Genomic DNA, 18,715 nt, shown 5'->3' with positions numbered 1-18,715 from the left:
AACTTGGGCATAATCCTTCATTATCCTCTTTCCCATTCCACCTCCAAGTCCTTTCAGTAAAGACTAAAACTCCAAATTTATCCACTTCTCAGCTCCTCTACCACCACCATCCTAGTTTAACACCATCATCCAATTCCCCAACAGCCTCCAATCTATGGTCTTTCTAACACTATGCCTACATAGACCTTTTCTATTCTCCATTCTGCAGCCAACGTTATCAGATTATATCAATCCCTTCTCAAACCCCTCCTCCGAAGGTTACTCATCAAACTCAGAACCAAATTCAAATTCAAGATCTGTGAGGTTCTACAATCTGGGCTTCTTCAACCTCCTCTCCTACTATTCTGCCCTTCTCTCACCTTACCTCAGCCAAAATGGCCTTCCTGCTGCTCCTCACACGGATCAAGCTTACTTTGCCTCAGGACTTGCTTCCTTGCTGCATATAGGCATCTGCTCAAGCATTAGAGAAGTTGTTCAATCCATTCTAGCTAAAAATAATTGTAACCAATTTTGTTTTTCTTCATAGCATTATCTGATGTTACAGGGTATATTCATTGGTTTTTCATCTGAACATCTCCCCAAAGAGAGGCAACAGGGGGTGGGGCCTGCCAATTTATTTATTAACCGTCTGTCCTCCCTGTGGTTAAGGACTTGGTTTATCTTGCTCATTGTTTAGTCCCAGTGACTTGAACAGTGTCTGGCATGCAACAGTTATTCAATACATTCTTACTGAATAAATTAATTAATGGTTCTCAGGCAGCTAAAAGATTAGTTAAGATATCCAGAGGTAAATGGAGTTCATAAGAACATATGGTAATTATAAAATATTTCAAAGAGTAAAAATGTGTCTTAGAGGGCAGGCATAGACAGAATAATGGAAAGTACATATAAGACAGCAAATTTTGCCCTGGCGGGGTGGTTCAGTTGGTTAGAGCATCCAGCATACACCAAAAAGGTAGTGAGTTCCCCATAGGGCACATACCTAGATTATGGGTTTGATCTCAAGTTGGGGCATGTACAGTAGGCAACCGATTGATGTTTCTCTCTAACATCAATATTTCTCTCTCTCCTTTTCCCTCTAAATTTAATAAAAACATATCCTCAGGTGAGGATTTTTAAAAAAAGGTAGCAAATTTTCAGAGGAAGAAAATACTTTCTTTACAGACAAACTCTAAAAGCAAACTATAACCACTGAGACAAAAGTCAAGATCAACTTCTAACTTTTTAAGAATGGTTTCTTTTAAAGTAAACTTGAGATTGTAAAAGCATTTTACCCCCAACTATATGTATTTCCTTTCCTTTTTGTTTCATTTGTTTTCAAAGTGCCCCTCTCTCACCCTTACTACTCTCTTTGAATATATACTATATAACAGTTTTAGTCTGCTGTGTCTAGGAGATTAGCATTCTGGACAATTTCACCATGTAGAACTGAGGTTATCTTCTTATTTACAGAATTTTTTTAATTGCAATTTTAAATATGAGTTCTGTTCCATCATTCTGTTTTTCTTCTTCAAGGACTCCAATTATTCACATGATGGCTCTTCTTTGTCTTCCATTTTAACCACTTTCTCTCTGATCCTTTATAGTTATTTATTTATATCACTGACATTCTCATCATTGTTCACCCGCCTCATTCCATGATGCTTATTAAACTTTTGTTCAAGTCTATTCTCCCTTGGATACCTTGTAATTTATTCTGTATTTCTAAAAAATAAATAAATAAAATCTACCATTTTATTCCGTTTCTACTCTGAGTTCAATCAACTTTAATTTCTTCTTGTGTACTTTTTCCCATTTTCAAACTTCATTTCTGAATTTGAGGTTCAAGGTGTTTTTCATATCCCATTATTTGTTGAAGGCATTTAATTAAGTTTTGAGTGCCTGTTACAATCTTCTTCTGTGTCATGGTTGCTTTTCAAAGAAGAATTTCCACCAACTGAAATGTTTGGCTTCTCTATTCTATTTTGATCTTGCAGTAGCTTCATATAAATGAAGACTGATTACATCTAGCCATTTCTTGGACAAGGTTGACAATATGAATCAGTTTACATATCTTTAGTTCAAGAGCACCCTCTCCTGTATGTGTCGTGAAGTGCCGTTTCTTTAACATTTGGCGTGTTTGTTTTTTTTTTGGGGGGGGGGGGTAAGAAAATTTCTATTTTGTTCAATTTCTTGTTTTATTTTATCTTGTGGTATTATATATTTCCCACCTTACTTCTTTTTCCCTCACCAACAAGACCTTAAAGGGTGCTTCTGCCTTACTTTTAATCTTGTTTATCCCTAGAAGCATTTCCCCCACCCCCAACCCCCAACACTGCTATCTGTGTACTCTTAAATCCCTTCCTCTTTACTGAGTATTTTTATATCGACCTTTTCCTCTTTTAGTATTTTCACACTTAGGATAGACTTTATTTTTCCGAGGGTGATTTTCACACAGTCCCCTTTTGTCCCTTCCACACAATTTTTCCAGAAACCCTGAACTATCCACAAAGATTGATAGTGAAACTCATAAGATTGCTCTACTGAATACTGATATTACTTTTCTACATATGGTAACTGAAGCTTATACTGTCTTCTGTCTTCTAGCTCTGCTAAAGCTGAGGGATTTATGTGGCTTAGTTTGTTTCTCACTGACCTGCATAGTTTTTGTTTTTTGTTTTTGGAAGGTATAAAAGGACTTGATATTTATACAGCAGCAATTAATTACTTCAGATACCTGGATGTTCTTAATTCATAATTCCTAACCAGATATTTCTTCCTTATGTCTTTAATTAGATTTCTGGTTTTATTGTTTTAATCTTGCAATGCATATTGTGATGGATACATTGTGTTGCACCCATATCCCCTCTTCAGAGCTGAGGCATCCCTTCCCCTAGCTGCTTGGAATCATGGCTGCTGACTACTCACAGCTGTCATTTAGCGCGGCCCTTCCCCAAAGGGAACTGCATTACCCATGGCTACACACCCCCTCCAGGCCAAGCCAGCAGTAAATAGCTGGCTGATACAAGGATCCAAAGCTCAGCTCCCTGTGTTACTTCGTGACTACTCCGAAGGGCCATCCTAGCTGGAGAGCTCCCTATAGGATCTGCTGAGGTCTCAGTGGCACTTGTATTATGGATCAGCTCCTCTGTCTGCCCAATCCCAACTTCCTCACTTCCTTAGTGGTGTCTATCCTGAATGCACTCTTCAATTTACCTTCTGCAAACATTCTCTACACCTTGGGGGATTTCCAGGGGGGAACTCTTGGAAAAGATGAGTATACTGCCTAAGTTAATAATGGTAAAGGCTGGAGCTGAAGCCAGGCACTCTGACTCAAAGCCCATTCTCATCCACTTCACTGCCTCCCACACTGGCTTTGCATTCACTGCTTCTCTGGTATGACGCTCAGTGGGCCCGTTCTTGGCATTTTTCTATTCCCTGCTATGCAGCACAGCCAGCCTATGTCACACACCAGAATGATCATATATATTAAGATGTTTTTTATCTTTAAACACATAATATTATCCCTAGTGGATTGGCCATATGCTAATTGCTAAAGATGGATCTCACTGACCTTATAAATTTGTCTCTCAAAATGTTAGCATTACTACATGTTTGTAAATCCAGCCTATTATCACTGCCCTACCATAGGATTACTTTTTAATTGTTCACATATATTATTAAGTACACGTTAACAACCACTTCTCTGCATATTTGTTCTATGTCTCGCCTCCAAACAATACCAAAAAGAATTTAACTTTTTCTCAAAAATTCTTACCTCCATCTTGAAATTTGCTTAATCTTTCAAAATACGATGACATGGGGACCTGTACAATGTCTAGGATAGCCAGAAGTGTTCGTGTGAGCCTTAATAATTCACTGAAACTATAAAATCCAAAGTATATAAGATTCCGAGCCAAGTGGACCACCTTAATTAAGAAAAAGAGGTAGGGTACAAAAGAAAAGGAAAGAAAAGAAAAACATTAGGAACTAAAATTAGCATTGACTTTTCATTATCTAAATTAGAACCGTTATTTCTAAACATTCTAATTCTCTAACAACTGGAAATTTACATAACTGCCAAAGCAACCACTAATTCTGATTTAGTTAAGTTTAGAATTAAATCCAAATAAGACAAGTTCATCAACTTCATCAAAGTCCCACAGTCTCTCATCATTGCTGTTTCTATCTCTCTCTCCCTCTCCTTTCCTCTCTGAAATCAATAAAAATCTTTAAAAAAAAAAAAAAAGTCCCACCAAGGAAGCAAGAAGACAAGATTTTAGATGTTTAAAGGTGGTTAAAGAAGTTCACATTAGAATTATTTACCTCTTAATTAAATATTAAATTATTTAAGTCAGTAAGCTACCACTTACTAAATGGTTACATTAATGAATCACTTTAATAAATGGTTATTATCTATGAATTTGTCCAGAATTATACGTTCCCTATGCTGCTTTGCGGCCTTCTGAATACTATATGACACACTAGGTATGAAAGCCAGCTTTCAAGACGGTCCCCAATGCATTCCCCTTCCATATTGTGTCAGGGTTAATCTGAGTGACAAATGCAGCAGAAGTGATGGCATGCACTTCCAAGATTAGGTCATAGATGATTGCAGCTTCCATGTTGGGCTCTGGCTCTCTCTCTCTCTCTCTCTTTCCCAGGGGAAGCCAGGCGCCATGCCATAAAGACATAAGCAGCCTGTGAAAAGGCTACCTAGTCAACATCCAATTAGAGAGTTTGCCTACCAACAATCACATGGGTGAGCTTAGAAACCCCAGGTGACTGCCACCACAATCAATATCTTGATTATAATCTCATGAGAGACCCTGAGCCAGAACCCCACAGCTAAGCACTCCCAGACTCCTCACCCATAAAAACTAAATGTTTGCTGTACTAAATGTTTGTTACTTTGAGATGCTAAGATTGAGGAGTGATTTTTTACACACCTGTAGGTAGCAAATACAGCAGGTAACAAGTAACAGCATCTTCTCTATAGTTTTGTCATTATATCTCCAAAATGATATTATAACTAGAGGTATTTCAATTCAGTTTAATGAGACTAAAAACACCACCTCCATGGATATGAAAAAATGTATCCAAACATATCTTAATTATGCAAAACTGTCTTTGTTCATTAAATGAACAAAGCTTACACAAATGGAACGAAACCAAAAAGAAATCAAGAAAAACAATAGCTAATCATAAATAAAATATTTTGTATAATTAATGCATCAAATCTATTTTTTAATGAACGGCAGAGAGAATCATACCTTCATGAAATGAAACTACCTGGTTATCAAAGCATCCTAAATGGGGAAAAATCTTTATGTTCAATGTATCTAATTTTTTTACAGGAAAAATTGAATAACTTCATGAATGAATTGTTTCTTAGAATACCTCAAATGTCAGTTTGTTTTTTTCTTTATCTCCAAAAGGGAAGGGCTGATTTACAACTTCTTTCAGGTATTCCTCAACAAATTCCATTGTCAGTGCAAATTTCCTTTTCATATCATTTCTGGAACAGTCAGTTATAGAATCATATCTGCAAAGATAGAATATAAAGCAAGTTAACTGGATTGCAATCATTAAAATAAGAAGATATACATAATTTAACTTCCTGGCTTCTTAAGCTTGGATTGTAATAATACCTTCCTAGATGTTGTGTCCTAAGCTGTATCATAGGGCTATTGTGAAATGAGATATCACAGGTAAAACACCTAACTCGTAGTGAGCCATAACATTAAGTACTCAACAAATTGCTATGCCTATTGGCAATATGATTTCTGTTTATATTTCCAGAAGGATGTTTCTATTATCAAGGGTTGTCACTTTACTTTCTAAAAAAGAGCATCTTGTTTGCATTTGGAAGATAATAACCTGAGTTTGAACACAGAAATGCTTTTCTCTGTATTTTATCTCCAAATTGGTGTCATTTTACTTTTATTTTCATCTACTGAATATAAAGTCTTCGAGACATTTTTCCACACATACTCATGAATCGTGATCTTGGTGGGGATTTCCGTCCAGAGCCTGGCATAGCGCACAGGCACCACGGACTCCTGGGGGTCCCGGTCGACGTGCATGTGGAGCATGAGGCGACAGAAAGATGCTCGGAGGTCAAAGGGCAGGCTCTCATCCGACATGCACCGCAGGATCAAATCCACCGAGAGCTGTGTCGAGATCTGGTTGATGGCCAGATACTGGCGATCCAAGCACATCCTTGCAAAGAGGTTTAGCTGGTACCTTAAAAATTTAAACAGATTATATCATTTGTCTTGAAAAAGTTCTTAAACATCACAGGATCAGTCAGTATCTACTTTTATGACACCAATGTTTCCAAGAGTATGTGATACTGGAGTCAAACTTTGTTGATAGTAGGTTAAGTAATCCAATAACAACATATATGTGAAAGTGTCTCTATGCCCGTTCAGTTGCCATTTCTCTTACTTGGTCCAGCAACATGCATCTGGTGGAGACAGTCACTGGAGTCTCTGTTCTAGGTTTCCTAGGATCACAGATACACCCTGATGACCACGATTACAGCTCACATGAAACTCAGCTCTGGACTCTAGTATCTACACTCTAAGCTTAGATCCACTCAGTTCCTAAATCAAATGTGTTCCACTCAAATGGCATCAGGACACTTAGATTCATCAGCCTCTGAGATCAAGGATTAGCCTCCGGCTTTTTGGCTAGAGGTATAGAAACCAGGGAACAGGAGGCATTCCCTGCCTTTCTTAGATTCCTGTCATTTGGGCCCAACCTAACCCAAGGGCTTCTGCCTTGGTTTTCATCCCATAAGTTCAAAGACAACAGCTAGGTTCTTGCTCACAATATACTGACCGCCAGAAACTACCATCAGAACTTTGGCTGCCATATGCCACTACTGAACTTGCGTAACTATAACACTAGTGTCTCTTAAGCCTTAGGTCTCTACATATGTATAAGCACTACATACCCTAAACTACTGGCTATCTCTCTCTGAGGCCACATCTGTAGCTGGATCAGCTTCCCTGCCCCGAGTTCCAGCTCTCTCTCAACTCCATTTCTTAGGTCCTCATATGTCTCTCATATGCACCTGCTCCAATGAGTAATAGAAAAAACCTTTACTGCACAGAAAACCCAACAATTCTAAATTAGTGGGAAATCAGGAAATCACAAGAGGTATATGTAGAGAACACAGATGTTAACTTTTATTTTTAATATTTTAAATAATACTATATATTTTAGCTACCCTAGTAATGACAATTCTTTTAATTGCCTCTTCCTAGATACCTGACTTTTAGGAGTCTCAGAGAATCTCTTTCAATGAGTATGTGAGACTGAGAACTACAATTCTCTACAATACTTTACCGGTAATAGGTAAGAACTTCTAAATCAGCTTTGGTGCCTTCTTTGGCTTCCTGAGCAAGGTGCCTGATAGCTTTGCCATGAGGTTCCTTGTTGCTGTCAATCCAGTAGAGCCAAACCTCTTCATCATCAATGTCGTCTGAAAGGATGGAGCTCTCCAGTGGGTTGTCCATTTGCATTGAGACCAGCCTTGAAATTAACAACATACAATATCTACTAAGAATTTCACTGAGAAATATGATGAAGAACTACAATGCTCATAAATAATAAACAGAAAAAGATGACTCCATCATCTGGGCTTACTTGGTTTGAATGAGAATGTCTGCATTGCCTGGGCTCAACATAAATTTGCAGATGAGTTCTTGAGTTACAGGTATAGCGGTGGTATTGGACACACACAGATCTGATAAATAATCCAAAAATCTGGCAAAAAAATTAAATTGAACATTAAGAAAAGGCATTTTGTAAAATCATAACAAAGACAAATTTAAGGACATAACAAACGTGGCTTTTAAGATCCATTTGTTGGTATTATTTCCATGCACATTTTTCCGACGTGTTGCTCAGCTACTACATCATGAGAAACACATTAAACATCAAATTACTTGTATTTAATACAAATATTTCTAAAAAGGACATAAGCTCACTTCTATTTATTCATCCCGCAGCACACTGATTTACAACGTTTAGAAAATCATTTATCTGCCCTAAAGTGAAATAACCCCAGAACTGAATATCAAAACAAAAGCAGATCAAAGCTAATGCTGTCCTGAGTAAAACAGGAACACAGCACACACTTAATCAAAGTGCAATCAGAGGCCCATTTCCACCTGCTAACATTTATGGGCTGTGCTAATTATAATTAGTTAAGAAAATTTTATCAGTTGGCTTGGCTTTTCTGCATTCATTTCTCTCAGATAAGGCATCATAGTGTAATACAAAGAGAATTTGAGGTGGAATCAGAAACCCTTGATATACCGCTGATTCTATTCCTTCCTATTGGGCTATTGTTGAGTAAACTATTCCCTGGTCTTCTTTTTCCTCATCTCTAAAATGTGGATAATAATATACAACCAGTGTACTTCGTGAGAACATGCAAGGAATTAAATGACACAATGTATATGAATATACTTTAAAGTACTATAAAACTATATGTTTTTACATTTAAATATGTCTAGAAGGGGTTTAGGTCTGCTATAAAGCAATAACTCTTTATCATACATAATTATTATAGCAATAAGCCTCATCTAGTTTTGCCCATAAAAGGGATATAAAAGAAGTTTAACTTTAAAAAGTTGTAAGAATACAGCAAAAAGCCACCATCCCCTCTAGAAAAGAATGTTGCATGAACCACTTCAAACCTTGGCTCACGATTTCTCCTGAGTAAACTGACGAATGTTTCTATTTCTTTTGCTGTGATATGTTTCTCTAGTAGTTTTCTGTTGTTGTGCAACAAAGCTGTGATGGTATCTTCTGCCAAAATATCATAGCCAATCTGGGACTGCATGACACAGAAATTCTTAGCAATATATTCCTGCAAAAAGAAAGGCTGTCAGAATACACTGCCAAACAGCTTAGAAATGACAGGTTCCATTACGGTCAGCAACACTGATTCAATTATTCATAATAGAAAACCCACTAAAAATTATTGTACAAAGAAAAGCAAGTAAATAATTCTTCAACAAATAGGACTTTTTAAGGAAGGAAATGAAAATATTAGCATATACTTAATTTAAATTTTGACAAAAATACTATATACACAGAAATACTTTTAAATATGGGTGCTTATACTCTTGAAGAATAAGTGAGAAAAACAATAAACCTAGTTAAAGTAACAATTTTTATGACATGGCAACTAAAGATTTCACCACCCTAACAGATGCCCTTCTTCTAACACTCATTAAGTCATAAGCAATGATTTCAATATAATTATGGAAACAAAATAACTCTGTGATCTATACTGTTACACAGAGAATTATGCCAGTAGACCTAGGTGATTTTTCTTTTTGTACAATATGCCACAATGACCTATTAAATCTTCTCTTTAAAATAATGATAACATTTCCTACTACTTTTTACCTTTAAAAAGCTATCAAATAAGATAACATGATCAATCACTTAATTGATCTGATCCATTCATCCAATCATGTTTCTTAAAAGCCTCCTTCATTCCAGGCACTCAGCATAAGGCAGTATACAGGATAGATAAGCTTTCATAGAGCTCTCACCTAGTGCGAAAAAAAGGCAGGTAAATGAGCTCATAAATAAGATCATTTTACATGTTGATAAGTGAAATGAAACAACTAAAAGGATGGAGAAAGGTGGCAACTTCAGAGAGAGCAGATGCTAAGGAAGTGACATTTGAGCTAGGATGGAAATGATGAAAATACTGAGGTGATGAAAATGACAAAAAGGAGGCAACGTGGGAAGAGAAGCCCGCTAGGCTGTGGGAGTAGCGGGTGCGAAGGCTCTGTGGTAGTGAACCCAAGCTTTTTGTGATCTATAAACAAAGGGTGGCCACTGGAGCTCGAGTGCGGAACCGAGTTGAGAAAGTAAGAGCTAAGGTTGGAGAGGCAGATCTTCGTGGCTGTAGTAAAGGACAAAGATGTTATGCTAAGGGCAAGAGAAAGTCACTGGGGAGTGCCAACCATGCATTAGTTAATATGCTCCTTATTCTTCACACTAACTCTCCGATATTCCAAGCCACTATTGCTCATTTCCCACAGTCTGTGTACAACAAGCAAGATTGGTAAGCCTACCCCCGCCCCCCTACAATCGAAACGTTGTCACTTCAGTTTCCTGGGTATTCTCCTTGGGGATGTATCTGTTATTTGGGAGAATTCATTCATTAGAAAGTGGTTTTGCTTTTTTATTATTATTATTGGAACCTATCTATTCCTTAAAAATTATATTGGTTGCACAAATCTAATTATATTTCAGGCAGCAATTTTGTGGTCTTTCAAAATAATGGCTTTCTGTTGGATAGCCAATTAAATAAAGGAACTGTCTTCTGTTAGTACATCATTTTAAAGACACATATTGATTTACACACTTTTGTGACTATTGTAATTATACTAAAGTATGATGCAAACCTCCAAGATGTTTGATAAATAGGTCAAGACGTTCACAAATAATCAAAAGAAATTAGAGATGTTGCCAAATCCTATAAATAAAAATAAACAGAGACTCAATATGGGTTAGTGCTAAATCACAAAAGAACTCCCTCTGAGGACTCCATAAAACATAGCTACGGATAAAGGGAAACAAGGTAATTATGCAAAAAGTAGAACATAAGTCTGCTTACATTTTAAAATCATGTTCTAAAAATATTAGAAAACTGGTCTATGCTTAATACAAAGCATTCTTAGTTCAACAGAAATGAGAAAGGTATTGAACTGGAACGTGCACGGAATGTGAAGGAAAATAAAATCTAACTCTAGGGAATGCTGGGAATTGTTTTCTTTTGTCAGCTCAATGATCTACATCTTGAAAGACATCCCAAAAGAGATAAAGGGTGGTCCATCCACAGTCATATATTCTAAAAAAAACAAAAAGCAGATTTAATGTTCTGGAACTTAATTTTTTTTCCCAATAAAATAAGGACAACCCTTTATCTTGATATGTCAAATGAATACAGTGAAGCTGGGACAAATAATTCCAATGACAGCATTTTCACTTGGGAAGAAGGATGTTTGTAAGTAGGATTAAATTAAAAAGTATTTAAGGATTTGTTTATATAGTTGCCTTCCTCACTCTTGCCCCTTATCATATTAGTTATCTCTGTTTTACATATTCTTGTTAGACCTTTTCTTAATCTTTAAACAGAATTTCAAAACCAATGTATTTTAACACATTTTTCTTAGAGCAAAATTTTTTTTCTTGCCAAAAACCATTCAAATTACTAAAAGGAAACAGTGTGATGAGTAAGAGCCTGGGTTTGAATACTGTCTTCAGTCTTAAAACTGTATAATCTTTAGCAAGTTATTTAAACTCTCTGTGCTTCAGTTCTTCATCTTAACTCAGTACTGAGTTAAGTTATAAAAAGTGCTCAGAGTTGAGCCTGGCACTCAATAAATACCACTAACTTTTCCCGAATAACCTCCAACTTCTAGTCCTGAAGTCCTAGGCCCTACACATGGCTTAGCCCAACCTGCCTTACCAGCCCTCTCTCACACCATCCTTCCTCACGGACTAAACTCACCAGTAACATTTCCTAAATTATACACTCATCTCTCAAACTGGCTAAGAGAAAAATGGGACACTAGTCTACCTAATAATTTTAAACAACCAAACGTATATTATTGAACACATTGCAAAATATTACATAATTTTAAGATAAAAATGAGGTAAAAGAAATGTCACTTGCAGTTGACAACTTTTAGCTATGTCCCTAGATACACCTGGCTTCCCTGTCTCCGCAGTTGGGAATGTCTTGGGCAAAAGTGCCCTTTCTAACATCCGTCCTTCTCTTTTCATAGATCCGTCTTTTCTAAAATGCCTGTTCCCTTACAATTTATGAAAATGATTCTCATCCTACTCCACTGCTTCCTTCTCCAAGCAACCTTCCTGGATTCCCTCAGCCACAGCTGAGCTATCCCTCTTCTGAATTCCGGCAATGCTTTATCTCTCACACCCCCTCTCTGCCTCTCCTTTATATTTCAGATGCACAGCCATATCTTTCCCACAAGACAATGAAGTCTTTGGCCTTTACATAATGATGTGATACCTCACATGCTCCTAAAAAGCCAAGAAATGTCTCAGTCCTCTTTACATGATGTATCCTGCATGCCCTTGGCCCAGCAGGAGCTAATACCATGCACACAGACAAACTTAGACATCCTCCCTCAACAATTCTAATTTTACATGGAAGAATAAATGCACATGTCAGCTGAAAAATACATACAGGTCATTTTTGTGTGTTCCCAATATGACGCATTTCATTGCAAAGTGCAATTTTCCATTCCTATTTGAAATGTTCTAGAACAGTCACCAATGAACCTTGCCCATACTGTAAATGTTAAACAGAGGTCGTGACCAGCCGCCCTCTGACCTGATTTTTCCGGTAGTCCTGCTGCGAATGCCTCAGCACACGGTAGCAGAGCCTCAGCATGTACTTGTAGGGAGCATATCTTTGGTCCCCCAGATCTTCAAGTCTCAGCATGGGGCCTTCTCCTGCTTTCTCCTTAAAGGGTGCTTTAAGAATCCCAAATACCTACCAGAAAACAAAACAAAATGAAAACCACCTATTCTGATGAATGAAGACAGATGTTTTGCAATGTGTTTTAATTTTTTTAATAAGCACAATGATTCAAAAACACTTTTGAAATATTGATGGGGAAAAAAAGATTTAGGATATAGGATCAATATATTAAGAAACAGAAAAATACTGATAAAAGAATTCCTTAAATTGAATGACAAAAACATTATTTAAATAAAACACTTACTTTTGACTAGATATTACATTTTATTAAAATAAGAAATATAAAGATGTTGGGTTGTACTAAGTTACATCAACATATTCAGATGAACTAAAATATAGTTTGATTTCTATAGGCTTTATAATTACATCTATTATATAGCTTTCTTTAATCAAAATAACATAAAAAACATTTATTTTCACTTGAAGCTGACATCAGAAAATTGCCTACAAACGTTGCTTCTAAACTTCTTTATAAAACAATTTATTGTTCTTGGTACATAACGATGTGGCCAAACCAATGAATCTATCAGCAAATAAGGACCCACATGGACAGCTGGTGGTATCCAGTGACCCAGATTCTTCTTCTAAGGTTACTACTTGGGAAGTATTTAAAAAGCATTGAGGAATTTAACTCGTTTAGGCGGCAAGATGACATAGGATCACCTAGTGATGAGCTGGTAGAATGAGTAAATTGTTTATAAAAGAGCATCTAAGGCCCTAGCCAGTGTGGCTCAGTTGGTTGGAGCATCATCCTGTATACCAGAGGGTGGCAGGTTCAATTCCCAGTAGGGCACACACACACACACACACACACACACACACACACACACACACACGTTGCAGGTTTGATACTCAGGGCGCATGCGAGAAGCAACCAATTGATGTTCTCTCTCACATCAATGTTTCTCTTTCCCTCATTCTCTCTTTCTCTCTCTCTTTCTCTTCCTCTCTCCCTTCCTGTTTATAAATATCAATAAAAAAATTTTTTAAAGCACCTAGGAAAGAGCATGAGCATTAATACAAGAAAGCAAAATGAACAAAAATTATCCTTTAGTTCATGAAATATAATATGAATTAATGTTTCTTCAATAATTCTATATTCACTTAACCTTGAATTTTATACTAATAATACTGAAATAAAGTTTTGACATGTTGGTTAAGATATTAATAAATTATTCAAGGCCCTAAAAGTCCTTGAAATAGACATATTTTTACACATACCCCAAAACCTATTATCAGAAAAGACTTTGTCTCATTAGATTTGCAACTTATCTTTGAAGAAAAATGTTAATTTTATATTTTCAGACAATCAGCTACAGAATATTAATTGACAATATGTCTCCTTTTTTCCTTTCCCAGCTTCACAAATAGCACACATATATTAATATGATTTTTATTTAAGTATCTTCCTTGAGTCCACAGTTAAAGAATACAGAAGGCCATTACTTTATATAGCAATTAACAGAACAAAAAGAATGCATAAAAGCAGGCATGTTCATATGTGCATATTATCAGGAAGTGAATTAATTTACTGCTGTGTTTTAAACAATTTCAGAAAGAACTTCCAGGGTAAAATCTTATAGAGCACTTGTGAACTGATGAACAGATCACCCTACTTTCCTATGGAAGATTCAGAAAGAAGAAGGAAGCTTCCAAGTTCTCCTGAACATTCTACCTAGAAAGTTATCCCAACACAATTTCTGGAGATAGTCTGACCATGTAAAGCTTTGTAAAAAGCTGTGGTAGGCTGCCTCCAAGACAGCCCCCAGGGATTGCTCACTCCTGGAATTCATACCCTTATGGAATCCTGTCTCCTGGACAATGCACTGGCACCGATGGGATGTTACTTCTAAGATTAAGTTATAAAAAGACCATGGCTTCCATCTGGGTGCCCTCTCTTTATCTTTCTTGGACCACTCAGTTCTAAGGAAGGCAAGCTGCCAACTCTTTTTTTAAAAAAATATTTATTGTTGAAAGTATTACAGATGTCCCTTTTTTTTCCCCATTGACCCTTTATAGCCTGCCCCAGGCCTTCACCACACTGTCTGTGTCCATGGGTTATGCATACAAGTTCTTTGGTTGATCTCCACCCACCCACCCCACCTTCCCTCTGAGATTCAACAGTCTGTTCCATGTCTCTAGGTCTCTGGATCTATTTTGTTCATCAGTTTATTTTGCCCTTTCGATTCCACATATGAGTGAGATCATGTGTCTTTCTCTGACTGGCTTATTTCAAGGCAGCCCTGTGGAGAGGCCCATACAAGTGAGCTGGGAAGTGATTCCTCTCCCATTTGAGCCTTGAGATGACTGCAGCCTGGTAAATCCTGAGCAAGAACTGCCCACCTAAGCCACTCTTAGATGCCTAATCCACAGGAATTGTATGTATCTGATGTTTTCAGCCACCAAGATTTTGGGTAACTTGTTACACAGCAATAAATAACTAATCCAAGGACTTTCTTGAGAGTGTAATTCAAAAAATAAAATATGTAAATTTAGCACATGAAAACATTCACCTGTGCCAATATGTTTTGTTCCCGCATTAATTTTTGACGCTCTCGGTTTGGCTTGGTGATAACCACATCCAAAACTTCTTGCCCATTGTTAAGTACATCAGCAACAAAGAAGATAAGGTCTTCCAATAATTTGGTTACAAACCTACAGTAAAATGAAAAGGAAATGTTACCATATAGTGCTAATTTGGGGGAAGAAGTTAATAAACACTAGGACCTGAAACACTGCAAAACAAAGTATTTTACAATAAAAATTATTTAATCAACAAAATATTTAATGCAGTTAATGTGACCAAAATCTTCAAAAGAACATCCCTTCTCCAGTTGCTCCAGTCCCCACTCCCACATCCAGCCCCAATCAAGTATTTGTAATGACTATTATGAAATAAAGCCATGTGAGTCCCAACGACAGTCAGTCAATAGGAGAATAACTCTGGATGCTTTTCCATGAGTGAACAGCAATAAAGAATAGTTCTGCTTTAGGAAACATAGCTATTCTTCTAAATTTCTAAATTCGAATCACTATTTTTACTCTTGGCTCAAACTACATTTTGTAATCCTCACATTTCAATTTCTCCAATATATAGAATAGGAAAAATGAAATGATCTGAGAATAGAAACAGACTAAGCAATCATACTAAAAAATCAGAAGGCCAACAAAAAGCAAGAAAAAGAACAATTTTAAAATAATTTTTTAAAGGTGTTTCTAATCCTCAAAGAGATAAAGCAATTATATTCATACAAAAAAAGACAACATATAAAGTGAGATGTGAGCAATGAATAGGCAGATATGCAAAAGAACCATTAACACTAAAATTATAATAATTTAAATAAAAATTTAATTTGTGAAGGTAAACTATTCTACATACATTGCAAGAAAAATTAGTGATTTATAAGACAGTATCAAAAGATATCTATAAAGCAGCACTGAAAGTTTTTTAAAACCAAATTATAAAAATAAAGGGAAAAGACAGGAGGCTGAATTAAGAGGCTCCAACCTGCATTTAATAGGAGTTACAAAAGAGAGATGAGAGAAAAAGACAAAGAAGCAATATTTGAAGGAAAATGGCTGAAAGTTTTCCAGACTTGCTGGAAGATATAATAGTTTTACAACAAAGAAAATAATCTACAAAATTACCAGAAAGTAAGGGGAAAATGCCAATAAAGAATAACAATTCCATTAACAGCAGATTCCGTAATTGAAACAAGAGATAACAGAAAATAATTAAATTATAATTTTAAAAGACTAAAGAAGTCCTTGCCAGTGTAAGTGGTTAGAGTGGTGTGTGCACACGCCCCTCCCCAACGCCCCCAAAGCATCAAAGGGTGGTAGGTTCGATTCCTGGTCAAGGGCACAGACCTGGGTTGCAGGTTCAATCCCCAGGCCCAGTGAGGTGCGCGTGGTAGGCAACCAATCGACGTGTCTCTCTCACATCAATGTTTCTCTCTCTCTTTCTCTCTCCCTTTTCCCTCCCTCCCACTTTCTCTAAAAATCAATGGGGGCCCAACTGGTTTGGCTCCATGGATAGAGCATTGGCCTGCAGACTGAAGGGTCCCAGGTTTGATTCCGGTCAAGGGCACATGCCTGGGTTGCGGGCTTGATCCCCAGTAGGGGGCATGCAGGAGGCAGCCAATCAACGATTCTCTTTCATCACTGATGTTTCTATCTCTCTCACCTTCTCCCTTCCTCTTTGAAATCAATAAAAATATATATTTTTAAAAAATCAATGGGGGAAAAAATCCTCTGGTGAGGATTAACAACAAAAAATACTAAAGAAGAATAATTTTCAATCTCACATTCCATGCATAAAATATCACTTAAGAGTAGAGGTCAAATAAAGACATTTTCATATATGTAAAAACTAATAAGATTTATAACCTCATTGAATAAAGCATGAATTTCAGCAAGAAGAAAAGCAAACCCAGAGAGAAGTGAGATGCAAGAAATAACGGCAAGCAGAGGAAGACATTAAGTATATTAATAAATATAATAAATAACTGAAAAACAATTTAGATGCTAAACTTTACAGTGCAACCAAAGGACTTGTATGCATGCATATAAGCATAAGTGATGGATGCAGACAACAGGGGGTGAGGGTGAGGGCAGGACTGGGGTGGGGGGGAGACAATGGAGGGATAGGGACACATTTGTAATACCTTAATCAATAAAGAAAAAAAATATTTTAAATAAAAGGTGATACATAATAATTTGATATTTATTTTTTGTAATTACTAGACACAATAAAATAAAATTTTTAAATGAAAAGAATAAACACAGAACAATGGTTCTAGACAACTATTCCAAGAAAGATGGGAGGCAGAATATCAGCGCATAATTAAAGCATTCCGAGGTACTTTTCTCCCATGAAATGAAGAAATATTTAATACAGGGTGGGGCAAAAGCAGGTTTACAGTTATTCATATGGAAAACAATGCAGTAATTAATAAATAAGAATATAAGAATAAACTCTGTGTTCCATGTACTCACAACTGTAAGCCTACTTTTGCCCCACCCTGTATCTTCAAGTTTTATAAGAAAGAATATATAGCTAAGATGTTTGCACAAATAGTTTAAATTTTATGTTCTATGAACATAAGGGCAATTTCTAAATAATAGAAATATTATCTATGGCTTCTAAACCAGCAGAGAAAAAGAAAAACTGGAGAGAAAAATATAAACATCGATCTACAGAAAACAATAAAAAAATGGAGAGCAAAGAAAAAGCTACATTAAAGAAAGGAAAAAACAAACAAAATAAAATACCATTAGATATCAAAGTAATTCTAACACATTATGTACCAAAGTTGAGCAAATTAAGACTGTAAGATTAGATTTTAAAAACCCATCTCTCTGCTCCTCAAAGAGTCATGACTAAAACAAAATGGCCAGGAAATCTGGAATAAATGGCTATCGCAAAAGAAGCATCTACTCAAAGGCCAAACAAAAGATAGCTCATGGAGAGATGGTGACATCAGGCAAATACAGTTTAAGGGGACATGCATGATGTTGCTGTAGGCAGACGTGAGCTCTCAGTCGGGACTACTAATCTGGGAGTGCATGCTGTACGGCCGCTGTTCTGGGTGCTGGCCTTCTGTCACCAGGACCAACCGTGAGCCATGAAACGGCCTGAAGACATGCCACAGTCTGTGCCGTTCACCACCGCCTCACCACCGCATGCATACATGCCTCATGGCCCCGTGCCTGGCGTACACCAACAGCTCAGCAAGATGGGAAACAAATGAATATTCAACTATAAACGCTGCAGAGGAACCCCGTATTTTTTTCTGCATCCTCAGAGGTGGAAACATGGCGCAGAAATTCTGGTTTACGATTGCATGTGCCCCTTCTTCCAGCTCTAAACATAAGTCAACTGCCCTCCATTTTCCCTCTGGGTGCAACTCTGCAGAATGAGATCAGAAAATGCTACGGAAGAATATCTGAGGTTGAGGATCTTGGAGCACAACCCGGGAGCTGTGCCTCCACTGTCTATGCCAGGGTGAAGGAAAGGGGGTGTGATGAGAGAGAATGCAAACAACGCAGGCATTTTGAGACAAATCTGCAATATTTTAACACCTTCCTTTTGACCTGGTATCATTCTTCCTAGAGTAAAAGAATATCTAATAATAACTTCATTCTCCAGAGAGGGAGAATGTCAGAGTGGTGAGGTATTTT

General features: G+C 36.9%; 1 protein-coding gene across 7 annotated transcripts in view; it reads right to left on the bottom strand.

Annotated features, from left to right (window-relative positions):
- ITPR2 (inositol 1,4,5-trisphosphate receptor type 2) overlaps nt 1–18,715 on the bottom strand; it is a 421,971-nt gene that overhangs the window by 281,782 nt on the left and 121,474 nt on the right. For all 7 annotated transcript variants that reach the window (XM_036302046.1, XM_036302048.1, XM_036302047.1 and 4 more), the window contains 8 exons: nt 15,046–15,187; nt 12,383–12,544; nt 8,694–8,866; nt 7,636–7,755; nt 7,336–7,521; nt 5,974–6,225; nt 5,380–5,524; nt 3,758–3,908 (listed from right to left, as the gene is read on the bottom strand). In XM_036302046.1, the coding sequence (XP_036157939.1) occupies nt 3,758–3,908; nt 5,380–5,524; nt 5,974–6,225; nt 7,336–7,521; nt 7,636–7,755; nt 8,694–8,866; nt 12,383–12,544; nt 15,046–15,187 (1,331 nt within the window). The remainder of the gene's footprint in view (nt 1–3,757; nt 3,909–5,379; nt 5,525–5,973; nt 6,226–7,335; nt 7,522–7,635; nt 7,756–8,693; nt 8,867–12,382; nt 12,545–15,045; nt 15,188–18,715) is intronic.

Source organism: Myotis myotis, unplaced genomic scaffold, assembly GCF_014108235.1.
Source record: "Myotis myotis isolate mMyoMyo1 unplaced genomic scaffold, mMyoMyo1.p scaffold_m19_p_3, whole genome shotgun sequence".
Taxonomy (NCBI): domain Eukaryota; kingdom Metazoa; phylum Chordata; class Mammalia; order Chiroptera; family Vespertilionidae; genus Myotis; species Myotis myotis.
This window is presented reverse-complemented; position numbering and strand designations above follow the sequence as displayed.